Source organism: Ranitomeya imitator, chromosome 7 (genome assembly GCF_032444005.1).
Source record: "Ranitomeya imitator isolate aRanImi1 chromosome 7, aRanImi1.pri, whole genome shotgun sequence".
Classification (NCBI taxonomy): domain Eukaryota; kingdom Metazoa; phylum Chordata; class Amphibia; order Anura; family Dendrobatidae; genus Ranitomeya; species Ranitomeya imitator.
The window spans coordinates 224,492,139-224,506,906 of record NC_091288.1 but is presented as its reverse complement, the minus strand read 5'-3'; the positions used below and the strand labels follow the sequence as shown (position 1 = coordinate 224,506,906).

At 51.2% G+C, this 14,768-nt stretch overlaps 1 protein-coding gene across 1 annotated transcript in view; it reads right to left on the bottom strand.

Annotated features, from left to right (window-relative positions):
* The window catches only part of LOC138646244 (integrin alpha-M-like), a 78,129-nt gene that overhangs the window by 52,241 nt on the left and 11,120 nt on the right, over positions 1-14,768 (bottom strand). The window contains exons 5-8 of the mRNA XM_069735711.1: positions 5,566-5,718; positions 5,198-5,328; positions 4,808-5,077; positions 2,320-2,359 (exon numbers count right to left, since the gene is read on the bottom strand). Of these exons, the coding sequence (XP_069591812.1) occupies positions 2,320-2,359; positions 4,808-5,077; positions 5,198-5,328; positions 5,566-5,718 (594 nt within the window). The remainder of the gene's footprint in view (positions 1-2,319; positions 2,360-4,807; positions 5,078-5,197; positions 5,329-5,565; positions 5,719-14,768) is intronic.

Sequence of the window (14,768 nt, the reverse complement as noted above, 5' to 3'; positions counted from 1 at the left end):
GGACCAATAAACCGAGGCTTAAACTTAGGAGAAGAAACCTTCATAGGAACATGACGAGAAGACAACCAAACCAAATCCCCCACACGAAGCCGGGGACCAACACACCGACGGCGGTTAGCAAAACGTTGAGCCCTTTCCTGAGACAACGTCAAATTGTCCACCACATTAGTCCAAATCTGCTGCAGCCTGTCCACCACAGAATTAACACCAGGACAATCAGAAGGCTCAACCTGCCCAGAAGAAAAACGAGGATGAAAACCAAAATTACAAAAGAAAGGTGAAACCAAAGTAGCCGAACTAGCCCGATTATTAAGGGCAAACTCGGCCAACGGCAAGAAAGCCACCCAATCATCCTGATCAGCAGACACAAAGCATCTCAAATAAGTCTCCAAGGTCTGATTAGTTCGCTCAGTTTGGCCATTTGTCTGAGGATGAAATGCAGAAGAAAAAGACAAATCAATGCCCATCCTAGCACAAAAGGCCCGCCAAAATCTAGAGACAAACTGAGAACCTCTGTCAAACACAATATTCTCCGGAATGCCATGCAAACGAACCACATGCTGAAAAAATAATGGAACCAGATCTGAGGAGGAAGGCAACTTAGGCAAAGGTACCAGATGGACCATTTTAGAGAACCGGTCACAAACAACCCAGATAACAGACATCTTCTGGGAAACAGGAAGATCCAAAATAAAATCCATGGAAATATGCGTCCAGGGCCTCTCAGGGACCGGCAAAGGCAAAAGCAAACCACTAGCGCGGGAACAGCAAGGCTTGGCCCGGGCGCAAGTCCCACAGGACTGCACAAAAGCACGCACATCGCGAGACAAGGAAGGCCACCAAAAGGACCTAGCAACCAAATCTCTGGTACCAAAAATCCCAGGATGACCAGCCAACACTGAACAGTGAACCTCAGAAATTACCTTACTTGTCCATCTATCAGGAACAAACAGCTTCCCCACTGGACAGCGGTCAGGCCTATCAGCCTGAAATTCCTGAAGCACCCGCCGCAAATCAGGGGAGATAGCAGAAAGAATCACCCCTTCCTTAAGAATGCCAACCGGCTCAAGGACTCCAGGAGAATCAGGTGAAAAACTCCTAGAGAGGGCATCAGCCTTAACATTCTTAGATCCCGGAAGATACGAGACCACAAAATCAAAACGGGAGAAAAACAGGGACCATCGAGCCTGTCTAGGATTCAGCCGCTTGGCCGACTCAAGGTAAATCAGATTCTTATGATCGGTCAAGACCACAACACGGTGTTTAGCTCCCTCAAGCCAATGTTGCCACTCCTCAAACGCCCACTTCATAGCCAACAACTCCCGATTGCCGACATCATAATTGCGTTCCGCAGGCGAAAACTTTCTGGAAAAAAAAGCACACGGTTTCATCAAAGAACCATCAGACTCCCTCTGAGACAAAACGGCCCCTGCCCCAATCTCAGAAGCATCGACCTCAACCTGAAAAGGAAGAGAAACATCCGGTTGACGCAACACAGGGGCAGAAGTAAATCGGCGTTTAAGCTCCTGAAAGGCCTCAACAGCCTCAGAGGACCAATTCATCACATCAGCGCCTTTCTTCGTCAAATCAGTAAGGGGCTTAACCACACTGGAAAAATTGGCAATGAAACGGCGATAGAAATTAGCAAAGCCCAAAAATTTTTGAAGACCCTTCACAGATGTGGGTTGGATCCAGTCATGAATAACTTGGACCTTAACAGGATCAATTTCTATAGACGAGGGAGAAAAAATAAAACCCCAAAAAGAGACCCTCTGAACTCCGAATAGGCACTTAGACCCCTTCACAAATAAAGCATTATCACGAAGGATCTGGAACACCATCCTGACCTGCTTCACATGAGACTCCCAATCATCGGAAAAAATCAAAATATCATCCAAATATACGACCATGAATTTATCAAGATAATTGCGGAAAATATCATGCATGAAAGACTGGAACACAGATGGAGCATTAGAGAGCCCAAATGGCATCACAAGGTATTCAAAATGGCCTTCGGGCGTATTAAATGCAGTTTTCCATTCGTCACCCTGTTTAATACGAACAAGATTATATGCCCCTCGGAGGTCAATCTTAGCAAACCAACTAGCCCCCTTAATCTGAGCAAACAAATCAGTAAGCAAAGGCAAGGGGTATTGGAACTTGACCGTGATCTTATTAAGAAGACGATAATCAATACAGGGTCTCAAGGAGCCATCCTTCTTAGCAACAAAAAAGAAACCCGCTCCCAATGGTGACGAAGAGGGCCGAATATGCCCTTTCTCCAAAGATTCCTTAACATATCTCCGCATGGCGGCATGCTCTGGCACAGACAGATTGAAAAGTCGGCCCTTAGGGAACTTACAACCAGGAATCAAGTTAATTGCACAATCACAGTCCCTATGTGGCGGAAGGGAACTGGACTTGGGCTCATGAAATACATCCTGGAAATCCGACAAAAACTCAGGGACCTCAGAAGAGGGGGAAGAGGAAATTGACATCAAAGGAACGTCACTATGTACTCCTCGACAACCCCAACTAGTCACCGACATAGTTTTCCAATCCAGCACCGGATTATGTTCCTGTAACCATGGAAATCCCAGTACAACAACATCATGCAGGTTATGCAACACCAGAAAACGGCAATCTTCCTGATGTGCAGGAGCCATGTACATAGTCATCTGTGTCCAGTACTGAGGTTTATCCTTGGCCAAGGGTGTAGCATCAATGCCCCTCAAAGGAATAGGGCTCTGCAAAGGCTGCAAAGAAAAACCACAGCGTCTGGCGAATTCTAAGTCCATTAAGTTCAGGGCAGCGCCTGAATCCACAAATGCCATGACAGAAAAGGACGACAATGAGCAATCATGGTCACAGATAAGAGAAATTTAGGCTGTATAGTACTAATGGTAACAGACCTAGCGACCCTCTTAGTACGCTTAGGGCAATCAGAAATAACATGAGCAGAATCACCACAGTAAAAACACAGCCTATTCTGGCGTCTGAATTCCTGCCGTTCTGTTCTAGTCAAAATCCTATCACATTGCATAGGCTCAGGACTCTGCTCAGAGGATACTGCCATATGGTGCACAGCTTTGCGCTCGCGCAGACGCTGATCAATCTGAATGGCTAGAGACATAGATTCGCTCAAACCAGCAGGCGTAGGAAAGCCCACCATAACATCTTTAAGGGTTTCAGAAAGACCTTTTCTGAAAATAGCAGCCAGAGCCTCCTCATTCCATTTAGTGAGCACAGACCATTTTCTAAATTTCTGGCAGTATAACTCTGCCGCTTCCTGACCTTGACACAAGGCCAACAGGGTTTTTTCTGCATGATCCACAGAATTAGGTTCGTCATACAATAATCCGAGCGCTTGAAAAAATGCATCTACATTCAATAATGCCGGATCCCCTGTTTCAAGAGAAAAAGCCCAGTCTTGAGGGTCACCACGCAGCAAGGATATGATGATTTTTACTTGCTGAATGGGATCACCAGAAGAACGGGGTTTCAAAGCAAAAAACAATTTGCAGTTATTTTTAAAGTTCAAAAACTTGGATCTGTCCCCAAAAAACAAATCAGGAGTAGGAATTCTAGGCTCTAAAGCCGGAGTCTGGACAACATAGTCCTGGATACTCTGTACTCTTGCAGCAAGTTGATCCACACGAGAAAACAAACCCTGAACATCCATGCCAAAGCATATATCCTGAACCACCCAGATATCAAGAGGAAAAAGAAAAAGACAAACCAAAGCACAGAAAAAAAAATGGTTCAGAACTTTCTTTTCCTTCTTTTGAGATGCATTTAATTCATTTTTGGCCACTTGTACTGTTATGATATGGTGGTCTAGGAGCAACATGGAACAAGCTCTGAAGGACGTGGTAACTGTACTGACCGCAGTCCCTAAGCTCAACACAACACTAGAAGTAGCTGTGGAATGCTCCTAACTCTCCCTAGGCATCTCGTCACAGCCTAAGAGCTAACTACCCCTAAAGAAAGAAGCAGGAAAACTATCTTGCCTCGGAGAAAATCCCCAAAGGATAGATTAGCCCCCCACAAATAATGACTGTGAGTGGAGAGGGAAAAGACATACACAGAATGAAACCAGGATGAGCACAGGAGGCCAGTCTAGCTAAATAGATAGGACAGGATGGAATACTGTGCAGTCAGTATAAAACACTACAAAATTCCACGCAGAGTTTACAAACAAAAACTCCACACCTGACTAAAGGTGTGGAGGGCAAATCTGCCTCCCAGAGCTTCCAGCAAGACAGAATTAATTCACACTGATAAGCTGGACAAACATAGAAAGCACAGAATGGATAAGTCCACAATCTATGGACAGAAAAGAGCAAGCAAAAACTTAGCTTAGCTGAACTGGTCAGGATAAAAGGGAACTCCAAAGAGATGTGAATCCAACCAGTAACCATTTCCAAGTGGCACTGGCTGAAGAAAGAGCCAGGCCTAAATAGCCGAGCAGAAAAGACGATAAGTGGAGGCAGCTGATGACAGCTAACTCCAAGGAGCAGCCATACCACTAGAAACCACAAGAGGGAGCCCAAGAGCAGAATTCACAAAAGTGCCACTTACAACCACCGGAGGGAACCCAAGAGCGGAATTCACAACAGTCAACTACCTGGTCATCCACTGGAGTAATGTCCACTTCCTGGTCATCCAGTAGAGTAATGTCCACTTCCTGGTCATCCTCTGGAGTAATGTTCACTTACCATTCATCCTCTGGAGTAATGTCCACTACCTGGTCATCCACTGGTGTAATGTCTACTTCCTAGTCATCCACTGAAGTAATGTCCACTACCTTGTCAGCCACTGGAGTAATGTCCACTTCCTGGTCATCTTCTGGAGTAATGTCCACTTCCTGGTTATCCACTGAAGTAATGTCAACTCCCTGATCATCCACTGGAGTAATGTCCACTACCCTGTCATCCACTGGAGTAATGTCCACTCCTTGATCATCCACTAGAGTAATGTCCACTACCTGGTCATCCACTTGTGTAATGTCCACTTCCTGGTCATCCACTGAAGTAATGTCAACTACCTGGTCATCCAGTGGAGTAATGTCCACTTCCTGGTCATCCTCTGGAGTAATGTTCACTTACCATTCATCCTCTGGAGTAATATCCACTTACTGGTCATCCACTGAAGTTATGTCAACTCCCTGATCATCCACTAGAGTAATGTCCACTACCTTGTCATCCACTGGAGTAATGTCCACTTCCTGGTCATCCACTGAAGTAATGTCAACTACCTGGTTATCCAGTGGAGTAATGTCCACTTCCTGTTCATCCTCTGGAGTAATATCCACTTCCTGGTCATCCTCTGGAGTAATGTCCACTTACTGGTCATCCACTGGAGTAATGTCCACGTACCGGTCATCCATTGGAGTAATGTCCACTACCTGGTCATCCACTGGAGTAATGTCCACTACCTGGTAATCAACTGGAGTAATGTCCACTTACTAGTCATCCACTGGAGTAATGTCCACTCCCTGGTCATCCTCTGGAGTAATGTCCACTTACTTGTCATCCACTGGAATAATGTCCACTACCTGGTCACCCACTGGAGTAATGTCCACTACATGGTCATCCACTGAAGTAATGTCCACTTCCTGGTCATCCACTGGAGTAATGTCCACTAACTGGTCATCCACTGAAGTAATGTCCACTAACTGGTCATCCACTGGAGTAATGTCCACTACCTGGTCATCCACTGGAGTAATGTCCACTTACTGGTCATCCACTGGAATAATGTCCACTACCTGGTCATCCACTGGAGTCGTCACGAGTTTACCGTACCAGAGAAGAGCTAGAAGACCGCAGCATCTGATTTCTCCTACTCCTGCACTGATTGGAAGCTCTTCACCTTCATATTAAATTGTTCAGGTTTCTTTTAGCAGTGCAGGGGTTATTCTGTTGACTTGAAGCTCCTGGAACTTTGCTGCCTTGATGGTCTCAGCTGTTTGCTGTAGGCTGCCTGGTTCAGCAGCTGGAAGAGTTGGTTGAGGAGGCGTTTCGTGTATTTATCTAAAGACTGTTGCATGGTGATTTATCTGTGTGTGTATCCTCATCCTCTCCTTTTTTGTTTTTTCCTTCCTTCACTCCCCGGTGTTCCCTTCTGTTGTTTGTGAGGGCATATTTGATTCAGGAGCTCAGTAAGGTATGTGGCCCCGGCATCTTCAACATCCAAAGTAATCTGGGGAGCAGGGATAGCTGGGCGTCCATAGTGTTAGGGACAGGCAAGGATCCCCTGGCCCCGGGATATCCCACAATCAAGTCGTGACATTAACTTTGGCAGTAACCTGTTGACCAGTGACTGCTCTGACAGGGCAACTCAGCCTGGTGGTGGCAGAGCTAATCACTGTTGTTTTACAGCACCCAAACACGTCTGGTTTAGGGATCGCAACTCCCAGCCAACCCTTAGTGGAGCCCAAGATCTCTTTGCCTGACAGGTTCTCTGAGGAGCGTGATAAGTTTGTTGTTTTCAGGGAGGCCTCTAAGCTTTACTTTAAGTTATGTCCTCACTCCTCAGGAAACGAGGAGCAATGGGTGGGAATTGTAATTTCCCTTCTTCTGGGTGACCCCCAAGCATGGACAATCTCTCTATTGTCTGACTCCGGGGATGGTTGAGGAATTTGTTCAGGCGCTAGGTCATATATACAACGACCCCGACCCTCTCTCGCGAGTCCACACTACCTCAGCTGCAGGAGGGAGACTGGTGGATGGAGGAGTATTGCTAGAGAAATTTTCATTCCCTGGTTAAAAAGTGACATTGTTTACCACCTGTTATATTCCAGTCCTTGCGGTTGTCCTTGTGGTGGACAGTTTTGTCCTTCTGCACTGTACATAGCATTAGTACTTGGCCTCTATTAATATCATCGGTCACAGATCAATGTCACCTTAGCTCATCTGGCCAATCGGACCCCATGTCTGCTGGTTTTTGTCTGGGGGTCCACCATCACGACGTGTGCACTTGTGGACAGACAGAACAATGAGGCAATGGCTTGTACACTGTCAACAAAATGTGAACTAAGAACCTTGTATTCATAGATCGATGGATAAGATCTTTTCTGTGATAATTGAAGGAGATTTTTAGTACGGTAATCTGCGCTTTTTGCACCATGAATGTTTATTTAATTTTGCACATTGCACTTTATATAATTATTCACCTAGCCAGTGCGCTCCTTTATGTGTAGCTGGGCAGCTTCTGAAATTCATTGTTTAAGGGAATTTATTTATGTGATTATTAATGAAATTTAATACATTGGATTATACTCTAGTCCGATTTTGATCGAAAGTTTGTGCTAAAGTTGAGTTCTAGCTCCAAACCATAATGTTTGAATAAGTAGTGGGCAATATTGTGTTTAATATTGGGACTGGTCTTGGCCTCACACCTGCTGCTCTCGCTCGTTTCTGGGACAGGTCCTGGCTTCACACCCACTGCATCTGCTCATTTCTGGGTCAGGTGCTGATCTCACACCCACTCGTTTCCGGGTCAGGTCCTGGCCTAACATCTGCTGCACCTGCTACTGTAACTTCTAGGACAGGTCCTAGCCTCACATACGCCTCACTCCCTAGTTTCTGGGATAGATGCCGGCCTCACACCCGCCTCACTCCATAGTTTCTGGGATAGATGCCGGCCTCACATACGCCTCACTCCCTAGTTTCTGGGATAGATGCCGGCCTCACACCCGCCTCACTCCCTAGTTTCTGGGATAGATACCGGCCTCACATACACCTCACTCCCTAGTTTCTGGGATAGATGCCGGCCTCACACCCGCCTCACTCCCTAGTTTCAGGGATAGATGCCGGCCTCACATACACCTCACTCCCTAGTTACTGGGATAGATGCCGGCCTCACATACGCCTCACTCCCTAGTTTCTGGGATAGATGCCGGCCTCACACCCGCCTCACTCCATAGTTTCTGGGATATATGCCGGCCTCACACCCGCCTCACTCCCTAGTTTCTGGGATAGATGCCGGCCTCACACCCGCCTCACTCCCTAGTTTCTGGGATAGATGCCGGCCTCACATACACCTCACTCCCTAGTTACTGGGATAGATGCCGGCCTCACATACGCCTCACTCCCTAGTTTCTGGGATAGATGCCGGCCTCACACCCGCCTCACTCCATAGTTTCTGGGATATATGCCGGCCTCACATACGCCTCACTCCCTAGTTTCTGGGATAGATGCCGGCCTCACACTCGCCTCACTCCCTAGTTTCTGGGATAGATGCCGGCCTCACACCCGCCTCACTCCCTAGTTTCTGGGATAGATGCCGGCCTCACATACGCCTCACTCCCTAGTTTCTGGGATAGATGCCGGCCTCACACCCGCCTCACTCCATAGTTTCTGGGATATATGCCGGCCTCAGACTCGCCTCACTCCCTAGTTTCTGGGATAGATGCCGGTCTCACACCCGCCTCACTCCCTAGTTTCTGGGATAGATGCCGGCCTCACATACACCTCACTCCCTAGTTTCTGGGATAGATGCTGGCCTCACACCCGCCTCACTCCATAGTTTCTGGGATATATGCCGGCCTCACATACGCCTCACTCCCTAGTTTCTGGGATAGATGCCGGCCTCACACTCGCCTCACTCCCTAGTTTCTGGGATAGATGCCGGCCTCACACTCGCCTCACTCCCTAGTTTCTGGGATAGATGCCGGCCTCACACCCGCCTCACTCCCTAGTTTCTGGGATAGATGCCGGCCTCACATACGCCTCACTCCCTAGTTTCTGGGATAGATGCCGGCCTCACATATGCCTCACTCCCTAGTTTCTGGGATAGATGCCGGCCTCACACCCGCCTCACTCCATAGTTTCTGGGATATATGCCGGCCTCACACTCGCCTCACTCCCTAGTTTCTGGGATAGATGCCGGCCTCACATACGCCTCACTCCCTAGTTTCTGGGATAGATGCCGGCCTCACATACACCTCACTCCCTAGTTTCTGGGATAGATGCCGGCCTCACACCCGCCTCACTCCATAGTTTCTGGGATATATGCCGGCCTCACACTCGCCTCACTCCCTAGTTTCTGGGATAGATGCCGGCCTCACACTCGCCTCACTCCCTAGTTTCTGGGATAGATGCCGGCCTCACACCCGCCTCACTCCCTAGTTTCTGGGATAGATGCCGGCCTCACACCCGCCTCACTCCCTAGTTTCTGGGATAGATGCCGGCCTCACATATGCCTCACTCCCTAGTTTCTGGGATAGATGCCGGCCTCACACCCGCCTCACTCCCTTGTTTCTGGGATAGATGCCGGCCTCACATACGCCTCACTCCATAGTTTCTGGGATAGATGCCGGCCTCACACCCGCCTCACTCCCTAGTTTCTGGGATAGATGCCGGTCTCACACCTGCCTCACTCCCTAGTTTCTGGGATAGACGCCGGCCTCAGACTCGCCTCACTCCCTAGTTTCTGGGATAGATGCTGGCCTCACACTCGCCTCACTCCCTAGTTTCTGGGATAGATGCCGGTCTCACACCCACCTCACTCCCTAGTTTCTGGGATAGATGCTGGCCTCACACTCGCCTCACTCCCTAGTTTCTGGGATAGATGCCGGCCTCACACCCGCCTCACTCCCTAGTTTCTGGGATAGATGCCGGTCTCACACCCACCTCACTCCCTAGTTTCTGGGATAGATGCTGGCCTCACACCCGACTAACTCCCTAGTTTCTGAGAAAGATACCGGCCTCACACCCGCCTCACTCCCTAGTTTCTGGGATAGATGCTGGCCTCACACCCGCCTCACTCCCTAGTTTCTGGGATAGACGCCGGCCTCAGACTCGCCTCACTCCCTAGTTTCTGGGATAGACGCCGGCCTCACACCCGCCTCACTCCCTAGTTTCTGGGATATATGCCGGTCTCACACCCACCTCACTCCCTAGTTTCTGGGATAGATGCTGGCCTCACACCCGCCTCACTCCCTAGTTTCTGGGATAGATGCCGGTCTCACACCTGCCTCACTCCCTAGTTTCTGGGATAGACGCCGGCCTCAGACTCGCCTCACTCCCTAGTTTCTGGGATAGATGCTGGTCTCACACTCGCCTCACTCCCTTCTTTCTGGGATAGATGCCGGCCTCACATATGCCTCACTCCATAGTTTCTGGGATATATGCCGGCCTCACACCCGCCTCACTCCCTAGTTTCTGGGATAGATGCCGGCCTCACACCCGCCTCACTCCCTAGTTTCTGGGATAGATGCCGGTCTCACACCCACCTCACTCCCTAGTTTCTGGGATAGATGCTGGCCTCACACTCGCCTCACTCCCTAGTTTCTGGGATAGATGCCGGCCTCACACCCGCCTCACTCCCTAGTTTCTGGGATAGATGCCGGTCTCACACCCACCTCACTCCCTAGTTTCTGGGATAGATGCTGGCCTCACACCCGACTAACTCCCTAGTTTCTGAGAAAGATACCGGCCTCACACCCGCCTCACTCCCTAGTTTCTGGGATAGATGCTGGCCTCACACCCGCCTCACTCCCTAGTTTCTGGGATAGACGCCGGCCTCAGACTCGCCTCACTCCCTAGTTTCTGGGATAGACGCCGGCCTCACACCCGCCTCACTCCCTAGTTTCTGGGATATATGCCGGTCTCACACCCACCTCACTCCCTAGTTTCTGGGATAGATGCTGGCCTCACACCCGCCTCACTCCCTAGTTTCTGGGATAGATGCCGGTCTCACACCTGCCTCACTCCCTAGTTTCTGGGATAGACGCCGGCCTCAGACTCGCCTCACTCCCTAGTTTCTGGGATAGATGCTGGCCTCACACTCGCCTCACTCCCTAGTTTCTGGGATAGATGCCGGCTTCACACCCACCTCACTCCCTAGTTTCTGGGATAGATGCTGGCCTCACACCCGACTAACTCCCTAGTTTCTGGGATAGACGCCGGCCTCAGACTCGCCTCACTCCCTAGATTCTGGGATAGACGCCGGCCTCACACCCGCCTCACTCCCTAGTTTCTGGGATATATGCCGGTCTCACACCCGCCTCACTCCCTTGTTTCTGGGATAGATGCCGGCTTCACACCCGCCTCACTCCCTAGTTTCTGGGATATATGCCGGTCTCACACCCACCTCACTCCCTAGTTTCTGGGATAGATGCTGGCCTCACACCCGCCTCACTCCCTAGTTTCTGGGATAGATGCCGGTCTCACACCCACCTCACTCCCTAGTTTCTGGGATAGATGCTAGCCTCACACCCGCCTCACTCCCTAGTTTCTGGGATAGATGCCGGTCTCACACCTGCCTCACTCCCTAGTTTCTGGGATAGACGCCGGCCTCAGACTCGCCTCACTCCCTAGTTTCTGGGATAGATGCTGGTCTCACACTCGCCTCACTCCCTTGTTTCTGGGATAGATGCCGGCCTCACATATGCCTCACTCCATAGTTTCTGGGATATATGCCGGCCTCACACCCGCCTCACTCCCTAGTTTCTGGGATAGATGCCGGCCTCACACCCGCCTCACTCCCTAGTTTCTGGGATAGATGCCGGTCTCACACCCACCTCACTCCCTAGTTTCTGGGATAGATGCTGGCCTCACACTCGCCTCACTCCCTAGTTTCTGGGATAGATGCCGGCCTCACACCCGCCTCACTCCCTAGTTTCTGGGATAGATGCCGGTCTCACACCCACCTCACTCCCTAGTTTCTGGGATAGATGCTGGCCTCACACCCGACTAACTCCCTAGTTTCTGAGAAAGATACCGGCCTCACACCCGCCTCACTCCCTAGTTTCTGGGATAGATGCTGGCCTCACACCCGCCTCACTCCCTAGTTTCTGGGATAGACGCCGGCCTCAGACTCGCCTCACTCCCTAGTTTCTGGGATAGACGCCGGCCTCACACCCGCCTCACTCCCTAGTTTCTGGGATATATGCCGGTCTCATACCCACCTCACTCCCTAGTTTCTGGGATAGATGCTGGCCTCACACCCGCCTCACTCCCTAGTTTCTGGGATAGATGCCGGTCTCACACCTGCCTCACTCCCTAGTTTCTGGGATAGACGCCGGCCTCAGACTCGCCTCACTCCCTAGTTTCTGGGATAGATGCTGGCCTCACACTCGCCTCACTCCCTAGTTTCTGGGATAGATGCCGGCCTCACACCCACCTCACTCCCTAGTTTCTGGGATAGATGCCGGCCTCACACCCACCTCACTCCCTAGTTTCTGGGATAGATGCTGGCCTCACACCCGACTAACTCCCTAGTTTCTGGGATAGACGCCGGCCTCAGACTCGCCTCACTCCCTAGTTTCTGGGATAGACGCCGGCCTCACACCCGCCTCACTCCCTAGTTTCTGGGATATATGCCGGTCTCACACCCGCCTCACTCCCTTGTTTCTGGGATAGATGCCGGCTTCACACCCGCCTCACTCCCTAGTTTCTGGGATATATGCCGGTCTCACAGCCACCTAACTCCCTAGTTTCTGGGATAGATGCTGGCCTCACACCCGCCTCACTCCCTAGTTTCTGGGATAGATGCCGGTCTCACACCCACCTCACTCCCTAGTTTCTGGGATAGATGCTGGCCTCACACCCGCCTCACTCCCTAGTTTCTGGGATAGATGCCGGTCTCACACCTGCCTCACTCCCTAGTTTCTGGGATAGACGCCGGCCTCAGACTCGCCTCACTCCCTAGTTTCTGGGATAGATGCTGGCCTCACACTCACCTCACTCCCTAGTTTCTGGGATAGATGCCGGCCTCACACCCGCCTCACTCCCTAGTTTCTGGGATAGATGCCGGTCTCACACCTGCCTCACTCCCTAGTTTCTGGGATAGACGCCGGCCTCAGACTCGCCTCACTCCCTAGTTTCTGGGATAGATGCTGGTCTCACACTCGCCTCACTCCATAGTTTCTGGGATATATGCCGGCCTCACACCCGCCTCACTCCCTAGTTTCTGGGATAGATGCCGGCCTCAGACTCGCCTCACTCCCTAGTTTCTGGGATAGACGCCGGCCTCACATATGCCTCACTCCATAGTTTCTGGGATATATGCCGGCCTCACACCCGCCTCACTCCCTAGTTTCTGGGATAGATGCCGGCCTCACACCCGCCTCACTCCCTAGTTTCTGGGATAGATGCCGGTCTCACACCCACCTCACTCCCTAGTTTCTGGGATAGATGCTGGCCTCACACTCGCCTCACTCCCTAGTTTCTGGGATAGATGCCGGCCTCACACCCGCCTCACTCCCTAGTTTCTGGGATAGATGCCGGTCTCACACCCACCTCACTCCCTAGTTTCTGGGATAGATGCTGGCCTCACACCCGACTAACTCCCTAGTTTCTGAGAAAGATACCGGCCTCACACCCGCCTCACTCCCTAGTTTCTGGGATAGATGCTGGCCTCACACCCGCCTCACTCCCTAGTTTCTGGGATAGACGCCGGCCTCAGACTCGCCTCACTCCCTAGTTTCTGGGATAGACGCCGGCCTCACACCCGCCTCACTCCCTAGTTTCTGGGATATATGCCGGTCTCACACCCACCTCACTCCCTAGTTTCTGGGATAGATGCTGGCCTCACACCCGCCTCACTCCCTAGTTTCTGGGATAGATGCCGGTCTCACACCTGCCTCACTCCCTAGTTTCTGGGATAGACGCCGGCCTCAGACTCGCCTCACTCCCTAGTTTCTGGGATAGATGCTGGCCTCACACTCGCCTCACTCCCTAGTTTCTGGGATAGATGCCGGCCTCACACCCACCTCACTCCCTAGTTTCTGGGATAGATGCCGGCCTCACACCCACCTCACTCCCTAGTTTCTGGGATAGATGCTGGCCTCACACCCGACTAACTCCCTAGTTTCTGGGATAGACGCCGGCCTCAGACTCGCCTCACTCCCTAGTTTCTGGGATAGACGCCGGCCTCACACCCGCCTCACTCCCTAGTTTCTGGGATATATGCCGGTCTCACACCCGCCTCACTCCCTAGTTTCTGGGATAGATGCTGGCCTCACACTCGCCTCACTCCCTAGTTTCTGGGATAGATGCCGGTCTCACACCCACCTCACTCCCTAGTTTCTGGGATAGATGCTGGCCTCACACTCGCCTCACTCCCTAGTTTCTGGGATAGATGCCGGCCTCACACCCGACTAACTCCCTAGTTTCTGGGATAGATGCCGGTCTCACACCCACCTCACTCCCTAGTTTCTGGGATAGATGCTGGCCTCACACCCGACTAACTCCCTAGTTTCTGAGAAAGATACCGGCCTCACACCCGCCTCACTCCCTAGTTTCTGGGATAGATGCTGGCCTCACACCCGCCTCACTCCCTAGTTTCTGGGATAGATGCTGGCCTCACACCCGCCTCACTCCCTAGTTTCTGGGATAGATGCTGGCCTCACACCCGCCTCACTCCCTAGTTTCTGGGATAGATGCTGGCCTCACACTCGCCTCACTCCCTAGTTTCTGGGATAGATGCTGGCCTCACACCCGCCTCACTCCCTAGTTTCTGGGATAGATGCCGGTCTCACACCCACCTCACTCCCTAGTTTCTGGGATAGATGCTGGCCTCACACCCGACTAACTCCCTAGTTTCTGAGAAAGATACCGGCCTCACACCCGCCTCACTCCCTAGTTTCTGGGATAGATGCTGGCCTCACACCCGCCTCACTCCCTAGTTTCTGGGATAGACGCCGGCCTCAGACTCGCCTCACTCCCTAGTTTCTGGGATAGACGCCGGCCTCACACCCGCCTCACTCCCTAGTTTCTGGGATATATGCCGGTCTCACACCCACCTCACTCCCTAGTTTC